This window comes from Cannabis sativa, chromosome X, assembly GCF_029168945.1.
Source record: "Cannabis sativa cultivar Pink pepper isolate KNU-18-1 chromosome X, ASM2916894v1, whole genome shotgun sequence".
Lineage (NCBI taxonomy): Eukaryota > Viridiplantae > Streptophyta > Magnoliopsida > Rosales > Cannabaceae > Cannabis > Cannabis sativa.
In genome coordinates, this window is record NC_083610.1 from 40,073,282 (window position 1) to 40,089,637 (window position 16,356).

At 34.7% G+C, this 16,356-nt stretch overlaps 2 protein-coding genes across 2 annotated transcripts; both read right to left on the reverse strand.

Moving 5' to 3' along the window:
• Positions 1 to 4,068: 4,068 nt before the first annotated feature.
• LOC115710731 (uncharacterized) lies at positions 4,069 to 6,823 on the reverse strand. The gene is made up of 3 exons (XM_061106015.1): positions 6,209 to 6,823; positions 4,312 to 6,090; positions 4,069 to 4,220 (listed from the first exon to the last, which is right to left on the reverse strand). The coding sequence occupies exons 2-3, from the start codon at positions 6,080 to 6,082 to the stop codon at positions 4,069 to 4,071; spliced, it is 1,923 nt and encodes a 640-aa protein (XP_060961998.1). The 5' UTR covers positions 6,083 to 6,090; positions 6,209 to 6,823.
• A 3,994-nt stretch (positions 6,824 to 10,817) lies between these two features.
• Positions 10,818 to 15,494, reverse strand: LOC115707488 (stearoyl-[acyl-carrier-protein] 9-desaturase 6, chloroplastic). Its single transcript, XM_030635471.2, has 2 exons — positions 14,810 to 15,494; positions 10,818 to 11,647 (listed from the first exon to the last, which is right to left on the reverse strand). The coding sequence occupies exons 1-2, from the start codon at positions 15,404 to 15,406 to the stop codon at positions 11,081 to 11,083; spliced, it is 1,164 nt and encodes a 387-aa protein (XP_030491331.2). The 5' UTR covers positions 15,407 to 15,494; the 3' UTR covers positions 10,818 to 11,080.
• Positions 15,495 to 16,356: the final 862 nt, after the last annotated feature.

Genomic DNA, 16,356 nt, shown 5'->3' on the forward strand with positions numbered 1-16,356 from the left:
CTGGGTACGAAAACCGGGTCTCAGCACCACCCTGACGGCTGCCTCTACTCTGGTTCCCCCAGAACCTCTTGTTCTGCCCCGAGCCACCGGATGCAGTGGATGTTCTCCTCTTCTGGTCCATGGCCGAACCACTACCTCCCCTTCTAAATCCTGATGCAGGAGGGGTAGGAGCCCCGCCACTCACTGGAGTACTAGCCGACTCCGACATACATCTAACTGCACCCTCAGCTCGCAGTGCCTTCTCCACCATCTCAGCATAGGTGGTCTTGTCGTCGGTGGTGATCATAAGGTCATGTTTGATCTTCACATTTAATCCGTCCAGATACTTCTCCTTCTTGCTGAAATCGATTGGCACTATTCCCGAGGCCAACCTCGCCAACCGATCGAACTTGGTGGTATACTCTGTCACGCTCATGTTTTCCCGCTGGGTCAGGTGAGTGAACTCTTTTCTCTTAGCACTTCTGACTGCCTCATTATAATACTTCGCGTTGAAGAGTTCCTGGAACCTTTCCCAGGTCATGGTGGTGACATCATGAATCTGAGACACCATGTCCCACCAGACTAGAGCGTCTTCTTGGAACTGGAAGGTGGCACACACCACCCTGTCATTTCCGGTGACACCCATAAAGTTCAGTATCTTGGTTATCACCGTCAGCCACTGTTCGACTTTCATGACGTCCGGACCTCCCAGAAAAATTGGAGGTGCCTGCTTCCAGAACCTTTCATACAGAGGTTCCATTCTGTTCGCCGCTACCACTATCTCGGCCTGAGCAGCAGGGGCGGGTGCCACAAGAGCTTCTGGCACAGGCACTGCAAGAGCCCCCTGCTGCCTCAATCTCTGAATCTTTAGATCTTGCTCCTCTATCCTGGCTTGCATTTCAGCAAACCTAGTCCCCCAATTCTAGGCTTCTTGCTCGGCTTGGGCAGCCTGGGCAGCCTGTGGCGGGTTATCGTCACCCCGACCACGGGCCCTGCCACTGGGACCTCTACCACGGCCCCTAGCATGCGGGGGGAACTGAGCTCCCTGACCCAGATTCGACCCTACTGAGTTGCCCTGGCTCCTGGTATTCCGCCTGGCGTCCATCTAGTCTGAACAGCCTGCGAAACCCAGAGTTGGCACATCAGGTCATGATCAAAGAGAGCTTACTAATGCCGCTTAATTTAGAAATTTAAAACATGCGCCTATTCTACTATCAGGCTACTAACATGCTTCCTATCAGGCTTTTCTTATTTCATAATAATTAAATAAGCTACTAAAGAAATAAAATCTAACTGAACCGTAGAACGAGCTAATTGCTGATGATGATTGTACATATCGTGACGATCTTCGGAAGACAACCTGGCGGCTCTGATACCAAATTGTAACACCCTAACTAACATAGGCGTATTACGTGATTTTTTAAACGTATTGTGCAGCTCGTTGCTAATCAACGAGGTTTATGGAAATCGTGATTAATTATAATTTTTTTGCTTTTTAATTAAACTTATAAAATATTTATACAAAAATACTCGGGATCCCGATTACAAAACACTTTACAAAAGTTAACTGACTAAACAAAATACTTGTCGCCTAGCGACTAATTACAAAATAGCGCCGCTGTCCCGAGGATCGTACGCTCCAGGCCTAACCGCCCCGACATGTACAATCTTCACCGGCTCGCTCTCACGGTTCTTCAGCTTTAGCCTTGCCCTTACCTACACATAAACATAGCACTGTGAGTCGACAGACTCAGTAAGAAAAGAATAAATCATAAACATACATAAATCTTGGGCTATGATCAGACGCCCATACCCCTGACCATAACCCTAACTGTCGTGTCCCACATGATACTGAGTCCCGAACGTTCATAAGATGGTACTATTGACAAGTAACAACCTATACTCGGTACACTGGTCATACTCCAGCTGCTAGTCATACTCTAGCCTGTACCGATGTGTTACAGTATCAGCCTATACTCGGTTCACTGGTCATACTCCAGCTGCTAGTCATACTCTAGCCTAACCGATGTGATACGGTCACATAGCACTGTACCACCAACCCTAGTATCAGCCTATACTCGGTTCACTGGTCATACTCCAGCTGCTAGTCATACTCTAGCCTAACGGATGTGATATGGTCGGATGGTACGAAGCCAACATACATATCTAATGTAATCTAACAGGCTTCCTAACATGCACGCTAAACATGTAATATATATGCATACTGTTATACTAATCTTACCTCAATTCCGAATTGTGGTGTGTAGGTCAACCTGACTGGAACGAACTGCACGGCGGTTTACAGGCTCCTAAACCATAACAATCACAACACTAATAAGTGATACGCTAAATCACTTCCCGGGGACTTAAACTAGATTCTAAAAGTTTCTCTATCGATAAAAAGCATGGCAATACCCCAAATAACATAAAACGAGAAAATCTAGGGTTTCTGAAAAATCACCCAACCGGCAGACCGGTTGCCCAACTGGAATTCCAGTTCTGGGAATTTTTAGAACCCCATCCGGAATTCCGGATGCACAACCGGAATTCCGGTTCCTCGCAGGAAACTTTCAAAAATTCATACTTTGCTCAAATCAATTCCAAACCACACCAAAACTTCCAAACCTGTTCTAAATACCCCAAAGAACAATACCAAAGCATCAAAACAGCCCAGAACACATAGATACTAAAAATGCCATGTGAGCTCCAAGCTTTGAGTTCGAAACTCAAACTTGGCTAAAGCTCACCTACAAGCATCAAAACTAGATTGAAACCACATAATCATGCATAATAAAGCTACAGAAAACAATCTCTAACTCAAGCAACAAACACAGCAACCAATTTCAAAATTTCTCTTTGAAAACTGTAGCTTTTGAACCAAAAACTCTAAACTAGATTAAAACCAATCAAACATGCACAAAAACAGATTCAATCCACTCAATCCAACATGCTTAATCCTCTGAATACAACATGTAAACACAGCAGTAACAAACCACTCAAAACTAGCATGCAACACTCATCTTTTTCATCAAAAATTCAAGAAACTAAAAGAGCAAGATGAAGAAACTTTACCAACAATTAGAGATTGCAAAATCTTGCTAAAAAGGGCTTGAATCACCAAGAAAATTTCCACTTCCTTGCTGCTCAAGGAGGGCCGAACAAGAGAGAAAGAGAGAGCTTGAGAAAATTTTGGGTTTTTCTTTTAACTTTTCTAATTTTGAAATAAAGGAAAATCATGCAAACTCAACCTTATATTCAGCCAACACTGATCAATTAAAACCAATGTTTAAAAAAACGCAAATGAGCCTTGAGGCGTTTTTTTTTTGTAAGGCGAGGCGTAAGCCTCGAGGCGTATGAGGCGTAAGCCTCAAAAATTAATAGAATCAATACTTTTAGAGCACCTAAGAATAAATAAATTGTCACATAAATTTCAAACATACCATAAAATATCTCATAAACATAATAACCATAAAATGTCTCATAAAATTCAAACATACCCAAAGATATGTCTCATAAAACTCAAACTAAAATAAAGATAATTATGTTTCTAGAATTAGAATTCTAAATTCTACTATCCTAGAACATATTTGACTCGTAAAACTCGAACTAAAGCATTGATGGAACATGCAATGATGATTAGAAATCCTCAAATTCATCGTCACCATCCTCATCGCCACCACCCTCATTGCCACCATCAATATCCTTCCATATATCCTCATCCATGTCTACTACTAGTCTCTGTCGCTTTCCTAAGAAAAAAATTACAAACTAATCAATATTTGAAATAAGTAATATATATGATATAAGCTAAACCAATAATAAGAGTTTACGAACCCGCTCTTGAACTAGATTCTGGAGCACTTGTATGATTTTAATTTAATTGGGTCAATTCCAATCTCTCAAGCTCCTTACTTAGCCTTTGCACATTTTCATTTTCGTTATCACCAATGATCCATTCATCATCAGATGGCAAATCATCAAGCAACAAAGCATCATCTTCATTTGACGGTGGAGATGCCAACCTCAAATATCTATCTTTCAATCTTTTGTTGAACATTATATATACCAAAGAATGCATTCTTTGGGTAGTCAATCGATTTCTTTTTTTTTTTTTGTATGAACTTGATTGAAAGTGCTCCAATTTCGCTCGCATCCTGATGCCGAGCAAGTAAGACCTAATACTTTGATGGCAAATTTTTGTAACTCTGGCGTGCCATCTCCATATTGAGTCCACCAATCCACTAAAATTGGACATTAAAAGAATAAATATTTTAGAAAACATGCTATGAAATTTTCCAAAAGCATTAGTAAAAGATTTAGACATTTAATTACCTGGTGATCGTTTTTCAAATGTCTGTTTAGCTTGGGTAAATCCAAAGAAGCCTTCCTTGTTGTGAAAAATGCTACATTGAAGGTCAGCTTTTTCTCTTTCTTTGGGATCTGGGATAAGTCTGTCCATACAATGAAACAAACCCAACTTGACCTCTGGATGGTTGGAAAAATCTTCTGCATAATGACAGCGGGGATTCAAATAGTAGGCAGCAGCATGCAAATGTCGATGTAATTGAAATTCCCATTTCTCATCAATGATTTCCCATATCTCCTTGTAATCTTTTTCTTCTCCACCCAAATTATTTGCTATCTTTTCCTTCGCCTTATCCATTGCATTATAGAGAAATCCCATAGCCGGTTCCTTATCACCATCAACTAACCTTAGCACTTCAACTAAAGGACTTGTGGTCCTAATAGCATAAATCACACTTGGCCAAAAGTTCTTGTCCTTCAAAACTGTTTTTCTTGCTTCTTTTCCATCTGGTTTAGCTGCCCAAGGACACTCTATCCACTCTTCAGAAGTAAACATAGCCTCCAAAGGTTGTCTCACTTGATAAATGCTTTGTAGTGTAAGAAATGCAGTTGCAAATCTAGTGGCAGCAGGTCTTACAATGTCTCTTTTGGCAAATTTTCTCATCATGTCTAGGACCAATTGATGATTGTAAATATACTTGCTCAATTTTTTTGCTTTACTCAAAGCAGATGCATGTTGTGGCAACTCTCCAATTCTTTCAAGCATCAAATCAATACAGTGTGCAGCACATGGAGTCCAATAGAGATGCTTTCTTTTCTCCATCAATAATGTACCCGCCGCTTTGTAGGCACTAGCATTATCAGTAACCACTTGAACAACAAGATGCTCTCCAATTTCTTCAATAACGTCATCCAACATTTTAAACAACTTTTCTGCATTTTTACTAAATGAGGAGGCATCAATACTTTTCAAAAACACAGTGCCCTTAGGATTGTTGATCAAGATGTTAAGTATGCTTCGATTTCTACCGTCGGACCATCCATCAGACATTATTGAAACTCCCGTTGATGGCCATGTCTTTTTAATATCCTCAACTATAGTGTCGGTAGTCTTTATCTCCTCCTTCAATATCCAAGTCCTAAGCTCATACATACTAGGAGGTTTCAATCCCCTACCATAATTTCCAATCGAGCGACACATATTGATAAAGGAAGGACTCTTAGCCAAATGAAAAGGCAAAGCATTCTCATAGAAACACCTCCCAATGTCCATGCAAACATTATCACGCATTTCTTTCTCATTTTTGGAAGTTATATGGATATTTTCAGCGGCTGTCCTATCAATACCATCACACACAAACCTATCAATTGGTCCTCTTACACCTCTAGCAGACACGGGAGCACTAGTCTTAGTGTAATAAGATCCCGACTCAACCATCTCTTCGAATTTCATTTGAGCCACACGCTTTTCTAATGTTTTTTGTTTCAAGAGCTCCACAAATTCATTCTTAACTTCTTCGGGAACCTCCTTACATGGTGCAACACCTTTCCTAGTGTGAGCAAGGTGTTGTTTCAACCTTGCAACACCACCCGTAATAAGCTTTCTACAGTATTTACACTCCATGTAAATATAATTTTTCTTGTTTTCAGCATTTCCACCCGAAGTATCAACTTCAACACCATGCTTCCAAGCCGGATCTTTTCTATTTCCAAGACTATTATTATTATTACCATCAACACTACCGCTGCCACTAGCTCCTCCAACACCAAAGCTACTCAATTTTGATTTTCTATTCATTTTCTTATCTACACAAAATAAAGTAACAACCAAATAATAAATCACCACCTAATTAATGAACCTAAGAACAACTAAATAAATATGATTTATGAATTAAAAAAAACTAAATGATATTCAAATGTTTACCTATGGAACAAAGAAAAGGCAGCAGCAACTAACTCGGACAAGGCAGCAACAAAACCAGCAAGGTTTTTTTTTTTTCTGTGATGAGAAGAGGGAAAAGGCAGTGAACTCGTGGAGGAAGACAGTGAAAATGGAGGAGCAGGGGTGGGGCAGCAAGGTGAACTCGAGCTGCTGTAGTGCTGTGAAGAAGAAGCAAGTTTTTTTTTTTTCGTGGGAAGGCAGGGGGCAGGGGCAGCAGCTATGTGTGTGTGCTGCTGTGAAGAAAGAGAGCTGCTAATATATAAAAAACTAGGGTTTTATTTTTAAGTTTTATTTGGGCTCACTTAAGTATTTTATTGGGCTTTTTTATTAATGTTTATTGGGCTTTTTTAAAGTTTTTCAAGTCTTTTAAATTAGGTAACAGAAAACTAAATTTAAAATACTAATTTGGGCCTTTTTTTTTGGGCTGAAATAGCCCATTTCACACACAAAATTTGAGGCGCACGCCTCTTACGCCTCAACGCCTCACGCCTCAACTCAACGCCTCACCCCATGAGGCGTACGCCTCACTTCTTCTCAGCAAGGCGCACGACTTGAGGCACTGTTCAAACGCCTCAGCTTGAGGCGCGCCTCAAAAACGCCTTTTTAAACATTGATTAAAACCATATAATTTAACCAAATAAAGTCCACTAAAGGACAAACTAACATTGGGGCAAAATGACCATTTTGCCCCTCCACACTAAAATAACATAAAGAGCACTGAAGGGGTATTTTGGGAAATTTTAAATTCCCGCCCAATCCCGACATTTCCAATGTCTAATAAACCGTCCCAATAAACTAACATACTAAGTTGTGATTTTACTGAGCCAAACACCGAGTTCCATGATACCGGGCACCGGAAATGCAAAATTATGAAAATCACTAAATGACATAAAATGCATTTCAGAATTCAATAATAACAACATAAATAATTATTTAAATATCTATAAATAATTTTCCATAATTAAACATAATTAACTGCTAATTTCCAAATTAAACTAAGCGGTCTTTACAATTACCGTTACACCCTACAATGTATTTTATCCTTAAAACACTTAACCCCGTATAAATGATATTTCAGCTTATGTGAAATGAGTACTCCACCATTTATTTTCATTTGGTCAAGCTCGAAGGAGATCATCCTTTACTTACTATTCGCCAGATAGAAGCTATAGATTCCATGTTTATGTTAGCGCTCCCACTCAATTGCACTACTGTGTTCCCAAAATGTATGTATCACTCTGACCTAAAAGTAGGCTTAACTAACAAATCAAAGAACACGAATAGCCTCTTGAGATCGAGCCTAATCATAACAGGATTAAGATCATTTGATCTAGGATCAACTAGGCGATATTGACTTGAATAGATATTATGGTAAGTTTAGTAAATCTAAGTCAAAGTTCAATATCGGTCCCTTCCGATGCATACTTCATGCATCCAACCTGAGCTTTACTTTAACCAATGCTCTGGAAAGAACATAGCATTTCTCCAAATGCAAGTAAACTCTGTTGTAGATTATCATATCAGTAAAACCCTGTGTCTGATAAATCTAGGAAACTTTATTCACATAGTCATGTTTACTTTCCAAAGTGTTGACGACATAATAAACAGGATCAAGTATGTGAAAAGGGTTTCAGATGAATTCATACATTATGTACATATAATCATGAAATAAATCATGTGAACCATGCAACATTAAATGTTATTTCTGATCTATATTAATAAGTAAATCTGATTATATTGAAATGAGTTTTATTTAGGGCATAAAACCCAACATGGTCCTCTTCTTGATACTATTGAATGATCTTCTTAGCTCCATAGTTACAAACAGGAGTAGGACTATATTCTTGAATCGTGTCCCACAATGATTTAGTGTAATAGAAAGTAACATTGTTCGAACCTCATTGAATGAGTTGCATAGCACGTTGGCTTCAAAGATTCGTGGAGCATTCTTCTGGCTGAATCTCTCCTATAACTCATCCCAAATTGATGATGTATTCTCTGTTGGGTTTTATGCCCTAAATAAAACTCTTTACAATCTGATTAGTTATCAACATAAGAAATTTGAAGTGATTGATGTTTGCATGAATTCTACATGCTAATGGTTTAATATGTTTAATATGTTTATTGCATTCATACACACATAATCAGTTAAATCCAGATCATATGTTTATTCACAATTACAGTATCGTCAACACAGTGGAATGTGATTGTGATCATATGAATCAAAAGACTTGGTCCCTGTTTCATCAGTGTTATTGGATTTACACTAATGTGATAATCAGCGATGATGTATACTTACACTTGGAGTAAGTGTTATGTTCTTTCCAGGACATTAGTAAAGTATACTAGTTTCGAATGTATGGAGTATACATTGGACTGGACCGATATTGCAACTAAGTTAAAGATATTACAAACTTACCGTTATACATATCTTTCCAAGTCAATATCAGTAGTTGATCTTAAGATTAAAAGAATCTAAATCCTGATATGCTTAGGCTCAACTCAGGAGTGCTATTCATGTTCCTTGATTTATTAGTTAAGCCTACTTTTGGGTCAGGGTGATACGTATATTTTGGCAACATGATAGTATGATTGAGTGGGAGTGTTGAACATAAATATGGAATCTATAGCTTCTACTGGTGTATAGAAGTCAAGTGATGATTCCCTTCGAGCTTAGCAAATAGAAGTAAATGGATGAGCTCTTGTTTAACTGACTAATTATTAGATCACTAAACACCATTTACAGGTAGCTAAGTGTTTTAAGGGGCAAAATACATTGAGGGGTGAGAACGGTAAAGAAATCCCATCTCGATGTAGATCATCTATATAGAGGATCTTTAAATCACAATAAGATTATAACAATGGTTAAATGAGATAGCATATTGATATCGTGGAACATACAATATGCTCTATATAAGTCTGAGAGTGCAATTCTAAGTTCTAAGAGTGGATTCAACGAAGAATTAATAAGTAGGAATTTACTTGGTAAATTTGGTTCACTTATTGGAAGCTCAGCATATAGATCCATGGCCCCCATTCTAGTTGAGAACATTCTGCTTGTAAGACTCATTAATTGATTCGTGATTGATCAATTATAATTCTAAAGTTAGACTATGTCTAATTTTATGAATTTTCACTAAGCAGGGGTGAAATTGTAAAGAAAAGAGTTTCTAGGTTTATTTATTTATTAATGGACTTTATATGTCTAATTAATAATTAAATTAAATGACAATATTATTTAATAATGTATTTTAGTTATTAAATAATTCTTTTTGGCATTTAAAAGGTTAGAATTAGAAAATTGGCGTTTTTGAGAAAATAGAGATAAAATTTGATAAAACTGCAAAATCAAGTGGGGCCCACTACTACACCTTGGCCGGCCACTTAATGAGGTTTTTCAAATTAATTTTTTCATTATTTTAATGCCAAATAATTCCTAACCTAAACCTAGTAGTTGCCTATAAATAGAAAGTGATGGCTCAGTCACAACACATGCTTTCATAAGTTTTAAACAAGCCTTTCTGACAGAAATTTCTCTCTTCAGAAAAACTGAGCCTTCCCCACTTTCTATACCTAGCCGAAACCCTCTCTCTTCTTTTTCCTTCATCAATTTCGACCCTAGTGAAAGAGTAAGTGCCCACACACAGCAAGCAGTAACTCAATCATAGATTGGAAGACTGTGAAGGATCAAACTTGAAGAAGAAGGACATTCGGGCTCAGATCTTGATTATACTCTGCTACAGAAAGGATACAAGGGTTAGAGATCTGAGTGGAAGGAGACATTAATTCCGCTGCATCAATGTAAGGTTTTCTTAACTTTATATGTGTTTAATTTATCGTTTTAGAAAGTTCATATTTAGGGTGTTTAAACAACATACTTGTGAGTAGATCTAAGATCCTGGTAAAATAAATTTCCAACATTCTCCAGGTACATTGTGGTATCTCAGATTTCACTTGAAACAGATCGCAAAATCCATGAGATGATTAGGTTGTTACATGACACCAGGAATCGTATTCTTTGTCATCCTCATCAGGTTGTGGCAACCTTCCATCCTTTGACTTTATTTCTTGCAACCAGTGCAACAAGCATGGATCTCTTCCATAAACTGTAATTTTTAGATCATGTACGAATTTTAGCAATAAGCATGGCGCTCGGGTGATCTCCATGTGAGAGATAGTAGGGACTTTTTGGAGCATCGAATCGAGGATTCTAATCATGAGCATGAAATTGATTGGCATTATCAGAATTGTCTTCAAGACCTAAAGTATTGTGAGTCTGTACTCCTTCTCTTGCCATTTTCGATTGAACACCACCAGAAAAAAAAAATAGAGATGTGAAGAAGGAGAAGAGAAGAACAGAGGATTTGCAGAAGAAGAAAGAGAGAGAGCTCAAGATTTTCTTGACTTTAATACCATTTTACAAAAGAGAAAGTAGAGAGAAAGAATGATTCATTGATTGAGAAGATTACTGTTACATTGAGGAAAACAACTATTTATACATGGAGCTAGCAATACAAGTTTAGTTATAAGAATCTGTCATATATAACTAAAAATTTAATTAACTCACTAACAAACCTAACTAACATTCAAGTGTACAATACAAAATATAATAAGTTATATTATATAAACCCTTCTTACAACCATATTTATTGCATCATCAAAAGATAAAAGTGCGCATACAAAGAACTGAGACAAATTAAATACAAAAGTACAACATAACAAATTATTTCTTCGACATAGTTAGACATACTAAAACACGTAAATTCTTCATATATAATCATCAATTCTAAATGCTCACTCATTTTTCTTACGCTAATTCATATTTATTAAAACCCTAATAATATATTTTTACTTCTACACAAGAACCTCCTTGTTAAAAATCCAACTAAACTTGACACTAAGAGGCTCCATCTTTTGTGCACGCTCATCAGCTCGCTCTTGAAGCTTCCTAATTCTCGGCGCAAGGCCACAAACAAAGTCTTGCGCCCTTTGAGCCTCGGGATTCAACCCTTCCATCTTCTCTAACCTCCACCGTTTGATTAAGAACTCCAAGATGTCAGCGTAGTCATCGGCTGTGTAGATGCCTAGGCGCTGAGCCACAGCTGAGAAGTGGTGGAATAACATGGGGTCGCATCCATCGTACATAAGAGCGGCCGGCATTGTGATCTTTCTCCTCATCATTTCCTCGATTGCGAGCATGACATTATTTGGGTCAACTTCTAAGAGCTTCTCGGTCATTTTTACGTAAGCAATCTCATGTCGCTTCTCATCGGCTGCAATAGTTCCGCAAATGCGCGCCAAGAGTGGATCTCCGCTCTTTTTCGCTAAGTGAGCTGTGTTGCCATGCGACACAAATGTTGCTCGCTCTTGAAATGATGTGTACACATAACCCAAGTATGGATTGTTGTTGAAATTTCCATTCTGTGAATTTCAATCCAACATTCCAAATAATAAGGAAACAACATTCAAAGACTAGAAATATTGATGACAACGAGGAAAAAAAAGACTGCAGGTGGTTTGGCTCTTCGAGAGAGAATTGATTGGAGAAGAAAGTTTGTAGTGGAAGAATAGTAAAGAAAAAAAGAATATTGAATTAGTTAATTAATAAGAGTGAGAAAATATTGAATGAACAATTAAGAGACTAGTAAAAATCAACCGTACTCTGATCAAAGCAGGAGTATTAATTGATCATGAAGGAGAGAAAATGCGTGAAAATTTCTTTGAGGTTTGCGCTGGGAATGATTACTGTGTAATTAATTACTTACAAAGTGCTTTTAGATATAAGATAATAATTATTGTTTGGTAAAATAGTTAGTCACTACACAAAAATGATATTATAGTAGTTAATATTTAATATTTAACTTGTTGAAAAGTTTTTCTTAATTACGTAATTATGCCTAATTTTTATGGGGAATTATGAGAATTAGAAAGTATAATTGAAATCAATTATCTCCAATTACGCCGTTAACACTAAATTGTGTAATTATCTTGAATTACACCAAAATCTAATTCCACCATGAATTTTCAAATGCACCCTCAAAAAAAGTATTTACTTATTAATGGAATTCACTGTAAATCTATTTCAATATTTTAATTTAGAATAATTAGCATCTTTTTTTTTTTTTTTTTTTTTGAGTTTATGACACTATTAGATTGTGTCTCTTAAAATATACAACATGTTAAAAAAAATTCCTAAATTCTTACATTTACCACAAATTAGTCATTTTGTTAGATTCGATAATATTTTCTCGTTTAAATTAATGTTAACATGGCATTATAAGTAAACATTTTTCTCCTTGAATTTTACCAAATCGTACACCTTTCAAAAAATCAATATGCTGCTTTCATAATTCTTAAAGAAAAAAATGAATTCAGAATTTAAAAATAAGAAAAAAAAAATAAAACTTAATTCGTGCAAAGAATTAATTTGATGGGAACAAACTTCAATGTGGTTTTCTTCTTATGCAAAAATTTAAGTTTACTTGTGTAAATTTTTTAATAAATTTTAATTTATAATACTTTTTAATTTTTATGATATGAGTTTATAAATATAATTAAGTTTGCAATTGTGTTTTTTTAGCATAAGTTTTTTTATTTTAAGAATTTTACCATATTTTTAATAATTTTTATTTAATATTTTAAGATTTGTTAAGGATTAATATAAAATTATAATTTCTTTTAAATTAATTTTGGTAAAACAAAAGTTGGAAAATTTTTGTAATAGTCAAAGTTAGGGGACAAAAGGTTAATTATTTAAAGAAAGCTAAACTTAAGAAGGAAAAAAAAAAAAGATATGCTTATTATGTAATTGTTATGTTTTGGAAAATATATTTAACAAGCTATCCTTTTTAAGGAGAAGGATTTCATAATGTCAAAAGTTTTAAGGCAAAATAAAGTATTAATTATTTTTTAATTTGAAATAAAATATGTTGAGTACACTAAAACCTTATAGCAATAAGATCTAGGTATAAATAAGCTAAGCCCTAAGTTTCATTGGAATTTTTTCTTTTTCTTTTTTTTTGCAAAGTAAGTCTCATTAGAAAATTTCCCTAACTAATATATAATAAATATATATTTATATATATATATGCTTCTAACTAATATTGGTTGGTTTAGGCATACAGCACAAAACCATGTGTAAGGAAAGGAATTGAACTCAAAATTTTATATTGTCTTAGGCTTTATATTTTCAGCACAGGTAATAACAATAGCAAGGGTCTATAATAAAATTAAAATGTATGATTCGATATAACGTGTTAAAAAATGCTTATTTAGTATTTAAGTATTAAATATTGCTTAAAATTCATAATTAACAATAAAACTCACTTCTAACCGCAAATGAAGCTTTTAGACGACCTCAACAATTTTTTACTTTTTATCTTTTATACCAATATTTTATTTTCTTTAGTTTATCTTAATTTTAAATTTTTTACATTACATCATATTTATGCTTTTTCAAATTATATTACCAAAAATTCTTTTTATTTTCTTTTATGTTTTAATATATTTTATTTATTTCAAATATATAATATTAATATAAAATATTTTATAAAGCTAACCTTTATCAAATTTTTATTAACAAAATAATCTTGTTTAGTCGTAAAATCGATCATGAATTACATTGCGCGACCATAAACAATTATTATAATAAAATGACTATAAATTTACACTATGAAACCAATAAATTAAGTGAGTTATTTATAAATTTTAGTGTTTCTTAATGTTAGTTTCACAAATTTCGCATTAATATATATAGGTAGAAAAGAAAAGTAAAACTTACTTGTTTGGCTGTATTTTTAGTTTTCAGTTTTTAAAATTGTGTTTGTAAAAGTGAGAATAGAAAACAGTTTTTGTCATTTTAAAAAATTAATGGTGTTTGGCACAAATTTTTAAAAATTGTTTTTAGATTTTTTCTTACGAAAAAAAAAAAATCAATATTTTAGCACCATACCATAACATTAACACATTCGGATCTAGGTTCGGGTATGGTTTCGGGTCTAGGATCGAAATATAAAATATAATATGTTAAACAAAAAAAATTATTTTTGAAAATTGAAAACAGCATTTTGATGTTTTCTATTTTCTAGTTTTTTAAAATTCAATTTTTAAAAAATAGTTTTTAAAAATTTTTGCCAAATGACTACTAATAGTTTTTAAAAACTGTTTTTAATTTTAAAAAACAGAAAACAGTTTTTAAACTGTAAAGCCAAACAGGCAATATAAATAATATAAATTTTATAAAATTGTTAAAATGAAGAATAATTTTAAAGATATGATAGAACGCGTTTTTAGTTTGATTTTTTTTTTTTTTATCTTGTAACTTCCCATAATGTGCATGGCAAAGAAGAAGAAAAGAAAAGGTCTTTTTTTACTTAATTTTAATATTAATAAGTTATAAAAGATAGAGATAATATGGGTTCGAATCTAAGACTTATATTAAGTTATATTGTTCTTGATTAATTAACTTAACCACCAAACTACATTCTATATATATATTGTTCATTATTAGCTTTAACTAAAAATATATTTACGTACGTACTATAAAGAAACAAAAAACCAACGTACGTAAGTACGTAAACTTACCATGCCAGCTCCAATCAAATGTTGGATAGTCCGTTCAACCATGGTCATATCGACCCGACCCGATAAGTATAAATAGGTACGAAGCAAGTCACCGTGGCGATTCTCCTCGGCGGACCAAGCGCGGATCCACCGAGCCCATGGACTGGAGCAAACTCCAGTCCTATCCTTAACGGCATCAATAGAGTTCATAATGGTCTGGTAAGTAGGCAATGCTTCCTCCGTGATCATATCCCCAACCAACACAACAAAATACTCATCTGGAATCTCAGCCGCACGATCTTGAATCGAACGGATCTGATCGAAGAATTCTTCATCATAATTTGATGGGTTGGGTAACAAGTCTTGGGGCTGCCAACATTCCTCCACCGGCTTTAGCAGTGGAAGAATCCATTCGGTGGCCCACCCTTCTAGCGACTTGAACACTTCTTCTTTAGCCGGCGACATCGTCGGCTGATGGAGTTTTATCGGCCGCGGTGGTGAGGCCACGGCTGAGACTCGGAATCTGGGTTTTGGTGATGGGCTTCTCAGTTGGAGCTTGTTTGGGCTTTGGTGGCCATTTAAGGCCCACAATGAAATATTACTGACCTGTACTTGCATGGCTTGCCTTGGCTGAGCTTTGAGATGAGTTTTTTAGTGTTTTTCTTTTGAAGAATAACGAAATGACCATTTGGTTTTATAGAGAGGAAAAGTGGATTGTTTTTTAAATATAAATATCAAGACTGATATTTTTATTGTTATGAGTTAAAGTCTGTACGTACTTGGTTGGTTTCACTTTTTAAATTTACTTAATTTTTTTCGCAGGTAACAACAAAAGGAAACCACACTGAGTATTGAATTATTTCCCAACGGTATCTGTTAGAGTTTTATATTAGTAATGTGTGGATTGAAAATAAAATATATAAATTTCATGAGATATTTCTCTTATAGACAATTGATTTTGAAATGAACCTTAATGTATTTTAAAACCTTTAACATGATAATTAGATCAAAAACAAAAAAAATAAATAAAAAACTCTAACCATCTGATTCAAAAAAAAATGACAAAAAAAAAAGTATAGTAAAAAAAAGAGCTACCAAATCCAAAAAAAAATTGATCCTGGAGTCAAAAATTAAAAAAGGTCCTTTGTGATTTTCCACCAAAAATTCAAAAATCTGATCCAATAAAAGTAGAGTAGAAAGAGTTATTTATAATTTAAGGATAATAAGCCAAAATTTTGAGATATTTTATAAAATACTAAAAATAAAATAGAATATATAAAAATTTAAAAATTATTTTTTTTATTATCAATTAACTTTTATATAGAACCACTACATCGATCTGTCAAACTGTAACAGTATTCAATTTGTGTTATAAATATGGTAAAACTATGTATGGCTCGGTTTTAATTAATAACTTTAAAAGTTATTACTACATAGGATTGAAATTGGTAAGTGAATCATATAATAATCTGAAATCCCACGTGAAATTTTAGTTGTCTATAATAACTACAAGTAGTACAAATTAATTTATAGCGTAAAAAATTGTACCGGTGAGGCTTTTACTGTGT

Excerpts from the sequence above, each read along its gene's own strand:
- LOC115710731 (XM_061106015.1), bottom strand. The coding sequence starts at position 6,082 with ATGAATAGAAAATCAAAATTGAGTAGCTTTGGTGTTGGAGGAGCTAGT. Across the intron at positions 4,221-4,311 it reads ATTTGAAAAACGATCACCAG|TGGATTGGTGGACTCAATAT; the intron begins GTAATTAAATGT and ends GTCCAATTTTAG.
- LOC115707488 (XM_030635471.2), bottom strand. The coding sequence starts at position 15,406 with ATGCAAGTACAGGTCAGTAATATTTCATTGTGGGCCTTAAATGGCCAC. Across the intron at positions 11,648-14,809 it reads ATTTGATTGGAGCTGGCATG|AATGGAAATTTCAACAACAA; the intron begins GTAAGTTTACGT and ends TGAAATTCACAG.